This window comes from Nomascus leucogenys, chromosome 4 (assembly GCF_006542625.1).
Source record: "Nomascus leucogenys isolate Asia chromosome 4, Asia_NLE_v1, whole genome shotgun sequence".
Taxonomy (NCBI): Eukaryota; Metazoa; Chordata; class Mammalia; order Primates; family Hylobatidae; genus Nomascus; species Nomascus leucogenys.
Genome location: NC_044384.1, coordinates 150042729 through 150059734, shown reverse-complemented (window position 1 = coordinate 150059734; position 17006 = coordinate 150042729). Strand labels below are relative to the sequence as shown.

Sequence of the window (17006 nt, the reverse complement as noted above, 5' to 3'; positions counted from 1 at the left end):
CAAATGGATTCTTAATAACCTATATAAACAAACATTAAGCCTGGGCGCTGGGTGGCTCATGCCTGTTATCCCAGCACTTTGGGAGGCCAAGGCAGGCAGATCACTTGAGGCCAGGAGCTCCAGACCAGCCTGACCAACATGGTGAAGCCCAGTCTCTACCAAAAATACAAAAAATTAGCCGGGCATGTTGGCACGCACCTTTAATCCCAGCTACTTGGGAGGCTGAGGCGGGAGAATCCCTGAACCCAGGAAACAGAGGTTGCAGTGAGCCGAAATCATGCCATTGTGACAGGAGAGAAACTCTGTCTCAAAAAAAAATTTTTTTGTTTAAAACAGGTGCATTCCTCCTCTTGCTTTCTGAGGACACCCTGCTATGTGGCTGAGTAATCGCTAATAAACTATCTTAACTTCACTATACGCTGTGATTTGCCAAAAAGTCTTTCCCATGTGAAATCGAAAAACCCGTTTTTGGGGTCTAGGACAAGACCCATTTTATGATGACAAAACTACACAAATTTTAGAAGAACACATAGAAAGAAAGCTATGTGACCTTGAGTTTGGCCATGAGTTTTAACACATGACACTGTCAGACGCATTTGAACCCCTCCTCTATATGAACTCCAGGGTGGTTTATGTTCCATTGGCAAAGAGAAAGTTTTCTTCAAAAATGTGACATGATTTGAGGTCAAACATCAATATTAAGTAAACTCAAAAGATTGAGAAGCTAGCATTAGTTCTGGGAAAACCAGAAGTGTGCCTTTTTTGGAAATAATCATTGGTAGCACAAACTTAATCTCCAAAGGAAATAAAAATGACTTATTAACTTACAGTTTTCACCAATTAACATATAAATGAAGCTAATGAAATCCAGAAATCCAATTTCACTGTTTTTAATGTTCATTTAAAAAAAAAAAAGACATCCTTATGAAATAGCCCCAGTAATAGTCACCAATTAAGTCTTTACTACTTAAAAGCAAAATCCACCTTTACAAGCCTCATTATATGTACTGGAGACAAAATTCAGAAATAAATATATATAAAAATATATTTCAAATTAAAAAATACTTTTAGATGTATTACATCTAGATGTATTACATGTAGAAATTAATAACGAAAGCAAATTATGGGATGTCACCCACGCCTGTCCCAAAGGTATGAATTTATAAATCATCTCAGGTGCGGAGCAGGCCAGGGTGAAAATAGGAATGACATGAACCCGCGCGGAGCAGCCGCCAGCGCGGTGTCCAGGGCAGCACCCCGCCCGGTCCCCGCCCCTCCAGCCCTGGGCCCGACCCCTACTACGCCTCTGCCTCGACGCGAACGCGGAGCCCAAGCGCCCGTCACGACGTGTGGGGCCGAGGAGGATGCTACCCAGAGGCGGAGTGCGGGCTAGCGAGGGTCCCCACCCCACTCTCGCTCCCGCCAGCACCTACGGACTCGCGTCCCCGCACGCCTCTTACCTAACAGGAAGTTGGGTGGAAACAGTGCGGCCTCACAGCGCACCCAACGCACTCAAACAGAACCCGACGCAGACACGCGCTTTCAGCCGGCGGAGACACTGGCAGGGCCAGAAACGCGCGCCGCGGAGGCGGGAAGTCAGGAAGCGTCCCCGCCCCTGCCCGAGACCCCGCCCCGGCCCGGCCCCGCCTTCCGGCCTGCTCCGCTCCCTGCACGTACTGGCACCACCCCTAGCGCCACGATTTTTGTTGACCCGGAAACGGATTCTCCGGAGCCAAGGTCCGCTCGGGTGAGTGCCCTCCGCTTTCTGTGGCCAAACCCAGCCACGCAGTCCCCTTCCTGCGGCATCCTCCACACCCGGGGTCTGCGGGTCTCCGCGGATGTCACAGGCTCGGCAACCGCCCTCCTGTCGGCGGGGAGTCCCGCGACGCCCTGAAATGCTCCGAAGCCTGTCGCTCAGCTGCCAGATCTGCGTCTGTGTCCGGTTCCGTCACTGAGGTCGCCCCTGTCCGGCCCTTCCACCCTAGTTCTCTTCACCGTCCGCCCATCCTGTCGCGCGCCGCGTCAGGTCCCCATTCGGCATGTGGCTTGTCTTCCGTCGTCCCCACCCTCGCCCCTCTTGGCCCCTCAGGGCAGCCCTGGGATTCGGCAGACGCCATTCCTCACTGAGATGCCTCCCCATCCTTCCCTCCTCCAGGCTCTACGTCTCCGCAAAGCCCCCGCTTCGGGGTGACCGCCTCAGACAGGACCCTGAGTCCGGGACTGGGGTAGGAGACCTGCGCGATGCTGTAACAACCCGCGTGCTTCTGCACAATCGCCTCCCACTAGCGGTGACTGTCGGGTGTTCACCTTCCCGGTGTCCCACTGAGAAGTGGGCTCTTCCTTGGCAGGGGCTTCTTCATTGCCTCGCTGTGGATGTCGAGGTGGGGCAGGAGAGTGAGGAGAAAACAGAGAAGAGGGAGGTAGCGCCAGCGAGCGAGAAAAGGGAAGGGAAATTTAGATGGGAAATGGATGGGTCTGAGGAATTTGAACAAACACTGACAATGAAGGAGAGTGACCTGAGCAAGCAGTAGTGGGGTAAATGGAAATAGACAAAATGGGAATCAGCAGAGATGTAGAGGACAGAATACAATGAGGAGGCCTTGACCGTCAGTAGCAGAGAGGGCAACAGAAGCCTAATTCCCAAATTCCTTAGATGGTTTTCTGATTTCCAAATTAGTTTCCCTTTTAAATTTATTGTGTCAGGTTCAGCTTATGAGGCCTCAGTACTTTTCAGTCTTAATTGTATATTGAAAATACTTTTTGTTTAGCAGATACTTTTTACATTAATTCAGTAGGCACTTCGTAAGGATATTGATTATTTGAGTTAGTTTAGTATTCAACAGCTTCCTCTATTCCTTTATATGGTCTCTGTATTTAATGGCTGTGGCATAAAGTTTCCAACTAAGTAGAAGTATCAAGTTTTCTTTGTGCTGTTTTCTGCAAATATTGAAGGATGGCCTGGATTGTCCTAGAACTTTGTTCCAACAGATCCATATGTTCATAATGAATAAATTGCTCAAAGATATTTCCAAAGCTCACCTTTTATGTTTTTCAGTTCCAACAATTACATCTTTTTAAGGTTTATATTTTTTAATAACTTATTGTGATGTTCTGGAGAAGACAAATGCTTTTAATCAATATGCTTAAAACCGTGAAAGACAAATCGCTGTTACTTAAGAGTGTGACATGTGATCTGAAATCTTTAGGGGGCAGGGATGTTAAGGGGAAACGGCCACTATCACATCAAGATCATGTCATTCCCGTGAAGCTGGTGCTGGTTACTCTCTACTGGCTTCTCTTCACCTTTCCACCGGCCCCAAGACACACACATAGTGACACAAGGCATTGGATAGGGAAAGAGCAAGACTGTATAAAGTAAGCACAGAACAAAGGTGTCTTTCTAATGAGGAAGAGGTGTTGGTTCCGGGAAGGAAGCTTGGAGGAGAAAGGGCAATGGGATTTGGGTATGTATGATCCAGAAGTGAGAGAGAGCCTGAGAAGCTCAGGAACCAGAGACAGAAAAAGCCTTGCCCATTCTCACCCGTGACCTTGTGCTCAGCAGGTACTAGCAGAGACTTCAGGCTCTGTGACTAAAAGGGGTCAGACCAGTTCATATACCCACAGCTACCATGTAAGGATGTGTGTGGACTTCACTAGGAAAGAACGGTGTTATGAAGGAAGGGGCAGAAAAACTCACCTGTTGGTCTCTATGTAGATGTTTAGTATCCTGAATTCCTGGAGGTTCAGTGAAAAGCAGAAGATTGTCTTTTACACATGTTGAGTTATGCCCCCAGATATGTGGTTGTGGTACAGAAAAAGGGTGTGTTGATGGGAAGTCCTAAAATGCATGTTCTTAATACTCAGCAGAGACTTCTCAAGACGGATCTTGCCTAAGAAAGAAGCTCAGAGAACAAAAATGGAGAACGATTACATATGGCACTTTCACTGGAAAAAGTCATATTATTCATTGATTGTTTTGTCATCTCCCTCCTTAAATGTTGTTTTTAGGATGTAGTAATCTCTGACCCTGCCTAACACATTTCCTAACTCACCCATAGCCTTCCCTTAACGTCCTCCCATCTTCACACTATCACACTGTGACCCAGTGAATTCAAACTTGTGAAATTCCATTCGGAGGATCATATGGGAAGGGCTTCACACCCGGACATATATTATAGATGGGAAGTGGGCCACATGGTGTCAGTGAGGCAAGTATGGATCCTTTAGGGATGATGCACTGTCAGATCTTTGTTGACCGTGATTAGAGAAACTGTACATATTAGTAGTGAATTAATGTCAGGAATACCTGACAAATGCTGGAAAAGAAGATTGATGAGAGGAAATGTGTTCTGCCCAATTGTATAATGCATTTGAAGCTTAAAACAATGAATCAGTATTGATCTGGCTGCAAAATATTAATGATCTGAATTAGAAAGAAAAGTTTAGAAAATGATAGCTTTGACAAATTAAGGTAGCATTTCATCCACACGATGGAGTGTGTTTTATTCAGTAATTGCTTTAAAAATGGAATCAACCTAAGTGTCTTAACAGGAGGGAGTTTTATAAATTGTTCACAGAACATCTGTTCCAAGGAGACCTTGATGTTCATAGATTTGTAAAGAATGCTGCTTACTAGCACACTGACTCCTCTGCACATGTCTGAGGGTTCCTCCACTTGGGGTAAGTTGGGGGTTTGATCGCAGAGTAAATAAATGGTGCATTTTATAATGTAATATATTCTAGCAAGATGCAGCCCACAAACTGTGTAGATACTCTTATCTACCACGTTAAGTTCATCTACTACTTTAACCAGAACTTGACTGTATGTATTTTTTTTTAGATTTGGATAAAATGACAACTCATTGTTATTTCCAGTTCACAAAGTAATTCTGAGGCCGAATAAATTTTATTATTTTATAGACATGTGTAAAATGAATTTTTCTGCGTAACTCATTTTTGATGTATATTAGATGCTATTTTATATTCTGTAGTTTAATTATATGTACACACACACAAACACACACTTCGATGTCTTATGTTTCTGTACTGAAACCAAAATCCTTCCTTCATGCCCTTTGATTCTATGTTTTCCTCAGGAAGGCAGGACCTATTATTGTATATGATAAAATATTATGTTTTATTCAGTCCGCTTATGAAATTGTTTAATATCGTTATAAATATTTATATGACTTATTTTAAATTTCCAAATAACATAGGTTACATGAAATTTGACAACTTTGTTTTTTTCTTTTCACAACTATTTTGACTGTATCCTCACCAGAAATCAAAATTTAGACAAAATTGACTTTTAGACTAATTATCATTTTTTACATGTAAAAGACCATATGTGACTTTTAAGTCTAGGTTGCCCTGAGTCTCCAGTCACTGAGGTTTTATGTCACTATGTCCTTCAATCTAATAATATGATTTTCAGGCTTTATTCATGTCATTTTTATATCCTCATTAAGTTTTAAAATTTCTTTACATGCGTCTACAAATTTATTTCAAATCGTAGTCATAATATTTTGCTGTTGTAAATAGTCACTGATTTTGTGTGTTTGCTTTTTTTAAGGACTAATGTTACTAAACAGGAAATACTGATTTCAGAATATTCAGAATAGTTTTGCCCACTTTTTAAATGTTCTTATTAGTATTGATATTTAGAATTGATTCTACTTCTTGAAGTTTAAAGTCACATCATCTGAGAATAACTACAGTTTCAGCTCTTTGACTCCATTTTTGTAGTCCCTCTCCTTTTCCCTCTTGTTTTGGTCCCACCTCAGGCATCATGTGCAGTGGTGAATGGCATCAGCCCCACCCAACTTCCTTTTTCCAGCCTTACCTTTAGTGGAAATGGTCCTTTTGTTAACTGCTGAATATATTGTTGAGATTTTATTGTTTAAGAAGAATTAGTCCCCACAATTTGATACTATTTTTGAAGATTTTAAATTATTTTTAAAGATTTAAATTACTTGAAAATGTTTTTTCAAAGGTCTATTAATGTGATTTTTTTAATTTTTAAAATTACTATGTGAAAATAATAGGCTTTCTAGTATGGCATTATCCTTTTATTATTGCAATAAACTCCACTTTACCATGCTCTGTCATTATTTAACCTTACCAGTGATAGCCAAGTGACGAAAATAAATAGCCAAATGGCTAAAATTGTATTAATGATTTTTGCAAATGTAAGTAATGAAAACTGTTGGTTAAATTTGTACTTATTGTTACATTCATGTTCATTTTGATTAGCATAATAAACTAATGAGGACAGGCTTATTTTTCTCCTTCAAAATAATTTACGTTACAAAGGAACTAGAAGTGATTTGACGTGAGAACTCTCACAAATCACTTTTACAGTTAAACTCTGATATGTAACTTAAATATTAAAATTGGCTAACAGATTTTTGTGCTGATTAATGAGGGAAAGTTTTCACTATTTTCGTGGAAAGTAATCACTATATCATTCATATTCATGTTAGAATATAATTATTCCCATTTCTTAGATTTTAAATTACTACTTTTAAATAAATAGTCTCCTTTATTTACCTGTGTTTTTTCTTTCCACCTTGAGTCTTTTCAGTTTCCTGATTTTGCTCTCAACACTGTTTAATTATTGATTTCTGTCAAATCTGTTCATTCATTACATTATTTTATTATTTATTAAATTATTTTATCTTTTTAAGTCTTATTAATATGTACTGAATTTGTAACAATTTGGAAAGTCAAGTAACTCCTGTTTTCTTTTTCTTTTTCTTGGTTTATGAGTGTTTTTAAAGTTTTACATTTCTTGAAGATCACAGCTGTAGCCCCGATTGCATGGTTCTGGCTACTTAAATTTATCATACTTATTAATATTATGAATGTAATTGGAATACCCCTTTGATTTTACTGGTAACATATACCCACTAGTGTACTGAGATGAAAAAAACTCTTTAGAACTCAGATAAATATACAGTTTATATTTACTATTTATATATGTGTGATCTTGTTATTAAATTACTCTATCACGTTTGTGGAATTAGAAATTTCTCTTTGAATTTGGATGTTTCTAGTTATGTGTATTTCCAACATGTGTTTTTAGCCACATACACTTTTTTGAATATCATATTTGGCATTTAATTTTTGCTAGGATTATAGGCTGGACTCCAGATCCAAACTCAACATGTAGCAGACCCATTAAAAACATACATTAAGCCCCTAGCACTGTTTTAATCTCCATGGCCTGGCTGAGCTTCTGCCATCTGTCCTCCTAGGCACCATGAGGTCTGGACTTATCATTTGGCATAACGCAGCTGTGGCCATTGGTGGATCTCATCCTTAGTACTACTCCCTGCTGGCAGGGGTGACCCAGGCCCACATAAAAGCCATTGCTGGGCTCCTTGGAGGACTTAGAGAATCCTGAGATTGCCCATGAGGATGGGCATGCCTTACAGTCTAGCACCCACCTTTAGTGATGCCTGGGGAGATTGAGAAGCTCACAGGGGCCTTGGATGTCTTTCTTATACCTCCATTGTCTGCAGTGTGACTCCCATACTCTTGAGCCAAGGTAGAGAATTTTGAGGAGGCTTGTTTGGAGGTTTATGGTGGCCCCCATGTTCTGTGAGACTGCTAGAAAGCACAGACCCCTTAGACTTCTCCCCCAGGAGAATACGTGAGACTAGTGGAGGAAAGAAGAGTAATGAAATATGCATTTAGTGTCCCAGGCTATCAGAGCACAGCTCTAAGGAAAAATACAGGGCATCGTATGGCAACTGGCACAGCTCTGTGAGACTGGGAGATATTGCACAACCTTGAAAAATGCAGGAGATGTGACCCTACTGAAGGAACAAAATAAATCTACAATAATTCACCATAAAGAAATAGAGGTTTCTGGCTGGGTGCGGTGGCTCACACTTGTAATCACAGCACTTTGGGAGGCCGAGGTAGGCAGATCACTTGAGGCCAGGAGTTCAAAACCAGCTTTGCCAACATGGCGAAACCCCATCTCCACTAAAAATACAAAAAAAAAAAAAAAAATAGCTGGTTGTGGTGACAGGCACCTATAATCCCAGCTACTCGGGAGGCTGAGGCAGGAGAATCGCTTGAACCCAGGAGGTGGCGGTTGCAGTGAGCCAGTATTGCACCATTGCACTATAGCCTGGGCAACAAGAGTGAAACTCCACTTTAAAAAAAAGAAAAAGAAATGGAGGTTTCTGATTTTCGTGATAAGAGTTAAAGGTAATTGCGTTAAAGGAGCTCAATGAGCTATGAGACAACACTGATAGATAAGTAAAATCTGGAAAAGAATACATGAACAACATGAGAATATCAAAAAAGAGAAACCATAATAAAAGAATCAAATGTAGATTCTGGGGCTGAAGAATACAGTAACTGAACTGGATCAATACAGGGCTTCAAGAGCTGACTTGATCAAGGAGAAGAAAGAACCAGTGAACTCAAAGACAGGTTATTTGAAATTCAATCAGAAGAGCAAAAAGAAAAAATTTTTTAAAACTTGAAGAAACTGTCTGTCTTTGCTAAAAATTGGAGGTTCCTAAGAACTCCTTCCCCCCGCCCCCTCAAGTCAGAGTCTTGCTCTGTCGCCCAGGCTGGAGTGCAGTGGTGCAATCTCGGCTCACTGCAACCTCCACCTCCCAGGTGCAAGCGATTCTCATACCTCAGCCTCCCAAATAGCTGGGATTACAGGTGCCTGCCACCACGCCCAGCTAATTTTCGTATTTTTAGTAGAGACGGGGTTTCACCATGTTGGCCAGACTGGTTTTTAACTTCTGACCTCAGGTGATCCTCCCGCCTTGGCCTCCCAAAGGGCTGGGATTACAGGCATGAGCCACCATGCCCGGCAAGAACTCATTTTTATGTTAGATTGGCTAGGGTTTAGCAGCTCACAGAACCCAGGAAGACAGTTTACTTAGCTGATTTATTACAAAGGACATTTTAAATATTACAAATGAACAGCCGGCTAAAGAGTTACATACAGCAAGTTTTGGAATGGTCTTAGGTTTAGGAGGTCTGTCTCCAAGCTGTTGGGAGGTACCATTGTTTCAGCATATGGATGTGTTCTTCACCCACCCAGAAGCTCTAGGAATCCCATCATTCAGGGATTTTTATGCACTGTTCATCTAGTAGGCATAATTGTTAACTCGATCTCCAGCCTCTGTCCCTTTCCCAGGGGATAGGGGGTGGGACTGTATGTTCCAAGCTTCTAATCATGTCTTGGTCTTTCAGGTGATCACCCACCATCCTACAGCCCAGTAATAATTGTCTCATTAGAACAAAAGACACTCCTATCGCCCATGAAGTTCCAAGGCATTACGAGCTCTGTATTGGGAATCAGGGTCAAAGACCAAAAAGAACAAAACTTTCTCCTAGCAACTCTATTGCTTAGGAAATTACAAGGGTTTTGGGCGGCTCTGTGCCAGGAACTGGGGATGAAAACCAAACTATATATTTCTTATAACTAACAATGTCACATACCTGTTCATGTTTTCATGTTCTTAGTGTCCTTTCATTTCAACTTGAGAAACTCCCTTTAGCATTTCTTGTAAGGTATGTCACTTGTAAAGTGTGTCTTTTAAGGTATCCACCATCATAAAATGAAATTTGAAGCTGCTTGGTAGATAAATTCATGCTGAATTTATCAGACTTGCGGGAGTGGTATTTCTAGAAGCCTTACGTGGAAGAGACAGAATCATTCAGTACAAGTGTATCCAGAGGACCAGCAGAAGGGAGAAGGCATGGAGGGAGGCTCCTGAGGGCTGAGATGCATGTAGACAAAGCCTGCAAGCACACAAACCAAGAATAATTAAATCTGAGAAATTCCAGGATTTATCTGTAGGTGGAGACCACATCTCCATGATTCAGGGATTCTTAGGATTTGGAATCATAGAGGGAATTGAACATTTCAGAATTCCGTGGGCTAGGTGGCATATGAAACTCCATGATTTTCACATTTCTAGGTCTAAAATAAAAATATTCGTATCTTTATTAGCAACAATAGTCATTTCTTCTGACCCTGGAAGAGGAGAGCCACCAACCCAACCCACCCCCTTCCCACTGCATGTCCTTGTTGGTTGGACTGGGGCTAATGGCTTTGGGGCAGATGTTAGAAGCAAAACTGGAGTGTCATGGTTTCTTTTGTTTGTTTTTGTTTTTGTTTTGTTTTTGTTTCTGTTTTTGCTCAGATTTGTCTTCTTAGTGCTTGGATGGTGTGAGTGAAAACCCAGAGGAATACATTTGGTGGCTGAGCTAGTACAATGCCATCACTGGTGAGTGGGAAATTCTTCTTTCTACTGAAATTTGTACCCCTGTTACCAGCCTAAGGGCAGATTCATCCTATTAACATGGATGTTCTAAGTGCACTCAAGGATCCAAGCTCCAGTTAAGATTCCCCAGGGCTTTGGAATGGTTACATTGGCTCAAAGAGTCATCAAGAAGTAATCTCCTTTCAACAGTACACTAAGGCATTCCAGCCTCTACTAAGGCTGTGTATTAAGATGTGAGAGGTTTTTATTTCTCTCATCCGGTCTCAGGGAAATCATTCATTCATTACCAGCCTCTCATGGCCTTGTTGGGGAAATAAATTCACTCATTACCCATGTTATTGGCAGGAGTGGGCTTGGGAGTATATGCGGGTGGGTGGTGAAAATAAGTGAGAGCAGGTTATAGCCCATACAAAGGCAGATGTTTTCCCAGGCAAGCTCAGTTAGTCTGGTGTTTCAGGTGTTAGGGGAGGGCTGTTTAACTTGAAGGGAAAGCAGATAGGGTTAGGACAGTGGAGACAGTGAGGAATTTTTCATTTATTTTTCCTATCTGAAACTCTTAGTGTCTTGAGAGAATAAATGTGTGCTTTTGAAAAACTTAAAAAGCAAGATTAAAATTCTTATTACCCTTGTCCCCAAATTAACCTCTGATCAAATTTGATAATGGAAGCAACTGGAGTGTTGTTTGTTTAATTTTGGTTGTGCATTAAGTGATGGCGTATAGGAAACAGAGTAAATTTAAAACTCTAAGGAAATTTTTGAAGCGGAGAGACCAGGACAATCCAAGGATTTTTTTACCCCTAAATCTAGAGACAACACGAAGAAACCAAAGAGAATAGTACCTAGTGCATTAGTCCGTTTTCACACTGCTGTAAAGAACTACCTGAGAGTGGGTAATTTATGAAGAAAAGAAGTTTAACTGACTGACAGTTCTGCAAGCTTAATAGGAAGCATGAGTGGGAGGCCTCCAGAAACTTACAATCATGGTGGAAGGGGAAGCAAGCACCTTCTTCATAAGGCAGCAGGAGAGAGAGACCAAATCAGGAAATGCCACACACTGTTAAATAATCAGATCTTCTGAGATCTTACTAGCATGAGAACAGCAAGGGGGAAGTTCACCCCCATTATTCAATCACCTCCCACCAGACCCCTCCCCCAACATGTGGGGATTACAATTCAAGATGAGATTTGGGTGGCAACGCAGAGCCAAACTATATCACCTGGTGTTTGAAAATCTCAAATAAAATTGAGCAAGGAAATCCTCAGACCATGGAAAGTGGCAGGATGAGATCATCTTTCAGTACTGAAGTCTTAGAGTCCCTGGCTCGTGCTGCTAAGCCATTCATCCTTATCTGTTATCAGTGAACACCTGAGTTGTGTAGAGATAAGAGTCTGCATCTGCTGATACCAAGTTCTGTATGAAAATTGTTCATACAACTGAGTGTTCTCAGTCATTTCATGAATAATGTATCTGTGGCTTGTATCTAAAAAGTGATAGATAGGAACCACTTTACATATTATCTCATTGGACCTTTTTGAACTCATAACAGGTCTTTATTTTATTCTGAGGACAGTGAGGTCTTATAGTGGAATATGTAACTATAGATTTGATTAAAATGTGACAAATTATGGACGCTGACTCCCTTGTAGTGAGTCTTTTGGATTTTCTTGAAGGTGGTGGAGAGGAGAATTTTAGTTCTAAATTTCCAAGTACAGATTTCATAATTAGTGTCTGTAAGTTATACTTAGAGGTCTATTGGGAAATCTTCAGGTTATATTATGCCATGCTTCATGTGATATTTCTCTATGTGAAGTTTTATGTCTGAGTAAATCTGAAAGCCAGATTCCCAGTTCAGATTTAAAGCAATGTGACGGGAACCCCAAACACTGTTTTTCTGTTCATACCACCTACACTTCCTTAGTACAGTCACTTTGATCTTGCTCCACTGAACATTGGCAGAGATAGCCCTGTTTGCAGTAGAATGTCCACAATGTTTTAGGATTCCATGACCTTCGAGGATATAGTTGTAGACTTCACTCAAGAAGAGTGGGCCCTGCTGGACACATCCCAGAGAAAGCTGTTTCAAGATGTGATGTTGGAGAACATCAGTCATCTGGTCTCTATTGGTGAGTCTCTTTGTATTTATTATGTATGTATATGTGTATTCATTCACTCACCCATTTTTCACTGATTCATTCTTTCATTCTACATGTGCCTAGAACAGCTTTCTCATCGATCACTTCAACCTCTGCCTTGATCCTTTCATAACTCTCACAATTACCTGACAGCCATTTCTTTCCTTTTCACTTATATTGATTTGTCCTCCCTCTAGAAAGTCATCTTTCTGACCACAATTTCACATCCTTCTTGCTCTTCAATCTCCCAAACTTAGAAAAGTTATGGTAATTCACTGCTTTTGAATGCATAAATAAATGTATTGATTTCTTTAAAGTAATTATTCTATCATAGGGACTGTTCTGTGCAGAACCTAGATTGTTCTGGTGGAGCTAATATTTACTGCATTGTTTTTTAATATAACGTCAAACACTATGACAATTTGTAATTTCTCACTAAGTGAAAATACTGAGGATTCTGCAATCAGTATTTGAAGTGAGGCATGGCCATCAGCAATTACAGGTCTTTTATGTCTGGGAACAAGTTCAAGAGTTTTCATTTTGCTCTTGAAGGACTGTCAGTGTTGTCTTCAAGGTACTCTTCCCAGGCTGACCTTCAGTGGCTAACTTATCCTTCCCAGTAGGCTGCCCTGTACCTGACAACCTTGTACATTTGTGAGCACAGAACTCAAAATTCATGTATCTTTTTCCCCAAAACAGGCAAACAGCTCTGCAAATCAACTGTGCTTTCCCATTTGGAGCAAGTAGAGAAATTTTCAACACAGAGAATAAGCTTACTACAAGGTGAGCTCTAAGAAGCAGTGATTCAATAGGAGAAGGAGAAACATGGCCAGTGAGTGAGTAGGCCCCAACAGTTGCCAAAGGAAGATTTCTTTTGTTTTTTTTAGACAGAATCTCACTCTGTCACCCAGGTTGGAGTGCAGTGGCGCGATCTCGGCTCACTGCAACCTCTGCCTCCCAGATTCAAGTGATTCTCTTGCCTCAGCCTGAGTAGCTAGGACTACAGGTGTGCACCACCATGCCCAGCTAATTTTTTTTATATTTAGTAGAGACAGGGTTTCAACATGTTGATCAGGCTAGTCTCGAACTCCTGACCTCAAGAAATCTACCCGCCTCGGCCTCCCAGAGTGCTGGGATTACAGGCATGAGCCACCACGCCCAGCTGGAAGGTTTCTTAAATTTGCAGTGTTTCTGAAATGGAGGCAAAAGCCTGAGGGAAACATTTCTCAGATATTGTCATTATATTTTGTAGGTATCAATTTTTATTCAAGTATCTCTCTGTCATTGTCTTTGGCTTTTGTAAAGGGGATATTTGTGTACTTATTTGAGTTAAACTATTACATACTAACCCTTTATAATGGTCCTCTTCTTTGAAAATTTTTCTTTCCTTTACTTCTTCAACTTGCCTTTATTTTTTTATATGCTGAAAATGTCAGTAGTCAATGTCCTATAATACTCTTCTCCTTAAAGTATTGTTAATTTAACATTCTTTCCCTGTCTGTGTGTGTTTGAAACACACTCAAATGGGCATTGGAGCTATTTAACATTTTTATTCCCCTAATGCCTATATAGCATCTTTTTTTTTCCATTTATTTCAGGTAGAGAAGTTGACATTAAACATCAAGAGATACCATTCATTCAACATATCTATCAGAAGGGCACATCCACCATCAGCACATTGGTAAGCTTTATGGATGTGAACCCTGTTCTTACAGATAGAAACCTGGACATTGAACAACTTTGGAATTTGAATGCATAAATAAGTACAGTACCTGACTGTACTTAAAACCCTCCCAGCAGAGTTTTAGATAGTTTGGATTTAGTGAAGACAGTAACTTCAAATTAAAACCATAACATGAGGCCTTATAACAGGACAATTGTATAAACTTGATTACGTGCTGAAACTTTCAAACATGATAAAGTCTTAATAACTAGTCAGATAGCTCTTCAGTTGGGATGCTACAACAGGAAAACTCTCTACATGCAGTTAGATAATATACTATGTTTATATAACTGATATAGGAACAATTGTAACTGGAGTCTACTACTGAATGATTACTCTAGAAATAATATGTAGAGAAATGAATGAAGTAATGAATGAGTGTGGATAAACCTTTAATAGTCTTTCATTTCGTTCCCAAAACCAGAGATCTCATACTCAAGAGGATCCTTTTCTATGTAATGATATAGGAGAAGATTTCACTCAACATATAGCATTGACTCAAAATGTGATTACTTACATGAGAAAGAAACACTTTGTAAGCAAAAAGTTTGGGAAAACCTTCAGTGACTGGTTATCCTTTAATCAACAAAAGGAAATTCACACCAGATGTAAATCATATGAAAGTCATCCATTTGATTATGCCTTTATCCAAAGCTCTGCCCTTAGACCACACAATGTGACTCACACTAGAGAGACAACATTGGAATGTCATGTGTGTGGGAAAACCTTTAGCAAAAATTCTAATCTTAGGCGACATGAGATGATTCACACTGGAGAGAAACCACACGGATGTCATCTATGTGGGAAAGCCTTTACTCATTGCTCTGATCTTCGAAAACATGAGAGAACTCACACTGGAGAGAAGCCATATGGATGTCATCTATGTGGGAAAGCCTTCAGTAAAAGTTCTAACCTTAGACGACATGAGACGATTCACACTAGAGAAAAAGCACAGATATGTCATCTATGTGGGAAAGCCTTCACTCGTTGCTCTGACCTTAGAAAACATGAGACAACTCACTTAGGAGATAAACCATATGGATGTCTCCTATGCGGGAAGGCTTTCAGTAAATATTCTTACCTTAGACAACATGAAAGAACTCACAATGGAGAGAAACCATATGAATGTCATCTATGTGGAAAAGCCTTCTCTCATTGTTCTCACCTTAGACAACATGAGCGAAGTCACAATGGAGAGAAACCACATGGATGTCATCTATGTGGGAAAGCCTTCACCGAATCTTCTGTGCTTAAACGACATGAGAGAATTCACACTGGAGAGAAACCATATGAGTGCCATGTATGTGGGAAAGCCTTCACTGAATCTTCTGACCTTAGACGACATGAGAGAACTCACACTGGAGAAAAACCATATGAATGCCATCTCTGCGGAAAAGCCTTCAATCACTCTTCTGTCCTTAGACGACATGAGAGAACTCACACTGGAGAGAAACCATATGAATGCAATATATGTGGTAAAGCCTTCAATAGAAGTTACAACTTTAGACTTCATAAAAGAGTTCACACTGGAGAGAAACCATATGTATGTCCTCTATGTGGGAAAGCCTTTAGTAAATTTTTTAACCTTAGACAACATGAGAGAACTCACACTAAAAAAGTAATGAATATGTAAGAGTCATCAGCCGTAGCGTTGAACACTAAATACACCCAAGGACAAACATACTACAGGAACGTTATGTCTGTAATCAGTGTGAAAAACCCTTTGTTTATAATTACCACTTTGCTCAACCTAAATGAATTCAAAGTAGAGAAAATCCATATGTATTTAATCTCTGTGGCACAAAGTTCAGACTCTGGGCTGACCATATACAACATGAGAGAATGAAACTATAGATCAAAGGAATGTGGAGGAGTCTTCATCCACAGCTCTAGCTGTTAAACAAACGGGAGAAATCACATCACAAAAATTCTGTGCCTGTTGTCAGTGTGAAAATGCCTTCGCTGATAATTTATCCTTTAAACAAATGAGTAAAATCCACAGGCAAGCAACCATATGTCTGTAATTGCTGTGCACTCTCATTCAGCTAAGCACCAATTTTGGTGTGTGCAAGAAAATTCATTATCAGGTAACTGATAAAAACAGGAAATATGTGAAAATATTTTTTATTAGGTGGATGAGTCCTCTTGAACAATTCCAGAAATTCATAGTGGAGAAGTTATCAATGAAAACTCGTGAGAAATCCTTTTCTTAATACAGCAGCTCTTCTATAATAGATCAGAATTCACATGGTGTAGAACTCTCAAGGACATGAATGGAGGGTAGTCCTCAGTAAATTACTCATTCCTTAGTCAATACCAGCATTTTTCCAGTGACAAAACAGTCTTGACAGGATAGTGGAAAAACCTTCAGACAGCTTTCATGTCAAAAAAGTGAGACAGGGACAAAAACTGTAAAAAGCCATTGATGAGATATATAGCTCGGGGACAAGACATAAAGCCATCAAGCACGTGCTTGAGAAAAAAAATTATAATTTCAAACAAAGACTTTCCAGTTAAAATATGTGGGTTGAAATGTACAATTCTGAAATAACCTGGGAATACTGAATGCAGAATTATGTAAGAAGTAATAAGATTAAATTAGTACTGTCAAAAATACAAGCATTAAGTGTTGTTGCTGAATAATCTAATAGGTCTATTAACATCTATGTTTTTTGTTTTTTGTTTTTTGTTTTGAGATGGAGTCTCACTCTGTTGCCCAGGCTGGAGTGCAATGGCGCAATCTCAGCTCACTGCAAGCTCCGCCTCCTTGGTTCATGCCATTCTCCTGCCACAGCCTCCCGAGTAGCTGGGACTACAGGTGCCCACCACCACACCAGGCTAGTTTTTTGTATTTTTAGTAGAGACAGGGTTTCACTGTGTTAGCC

The 17006-nt window shown here is 40.4% G+C and overlaps 2 protein-coding genes across 2 annotated transcripts; both read left to right on the top strand.

Annotated features, from left to right (window-relative positions):
* Window positions 1–1463: 1463 nt before the first annotated feature.
* Window positions 1464–16737, top strand: ZNF596 (zinc finger protein 596). The gene is made up of 6 exons (XM_003271398.4): window positions 1464–1747; window positions 10185–10268; window positions 12263–12389; window positions 13098–13181; window positions 13997–14079; window positions 14546–16737. The coding sequence occupies exons 2-6, from the start codon at window positions 10257–10259 to the stop codon at window positions 15752–15754; spliced, it is 1515 nt and encodes a 504-aa protein (XP_003271446.1). The 5' UTR covers window positions 1464–1747; window positions 10185–10256; the 3' UTR covers window positions 15755–16737.
* On the top strand, window positions 1715–7016 carry LOC105740596. The gene has a single exon (XM_030812429.1). The coding sequence runs from the start codon at window positions 2040–2042 to the stop codon at window positions 2529–2531; it is 492 nt and encodes a 163-aa protein (XP_030668289.1). The 5' UTR covers window positions 1715–2039; the 3' UTR covers window positions 2532–7016.
* Window positions 16738–17006: the final 269 nt, after the last annotated feature.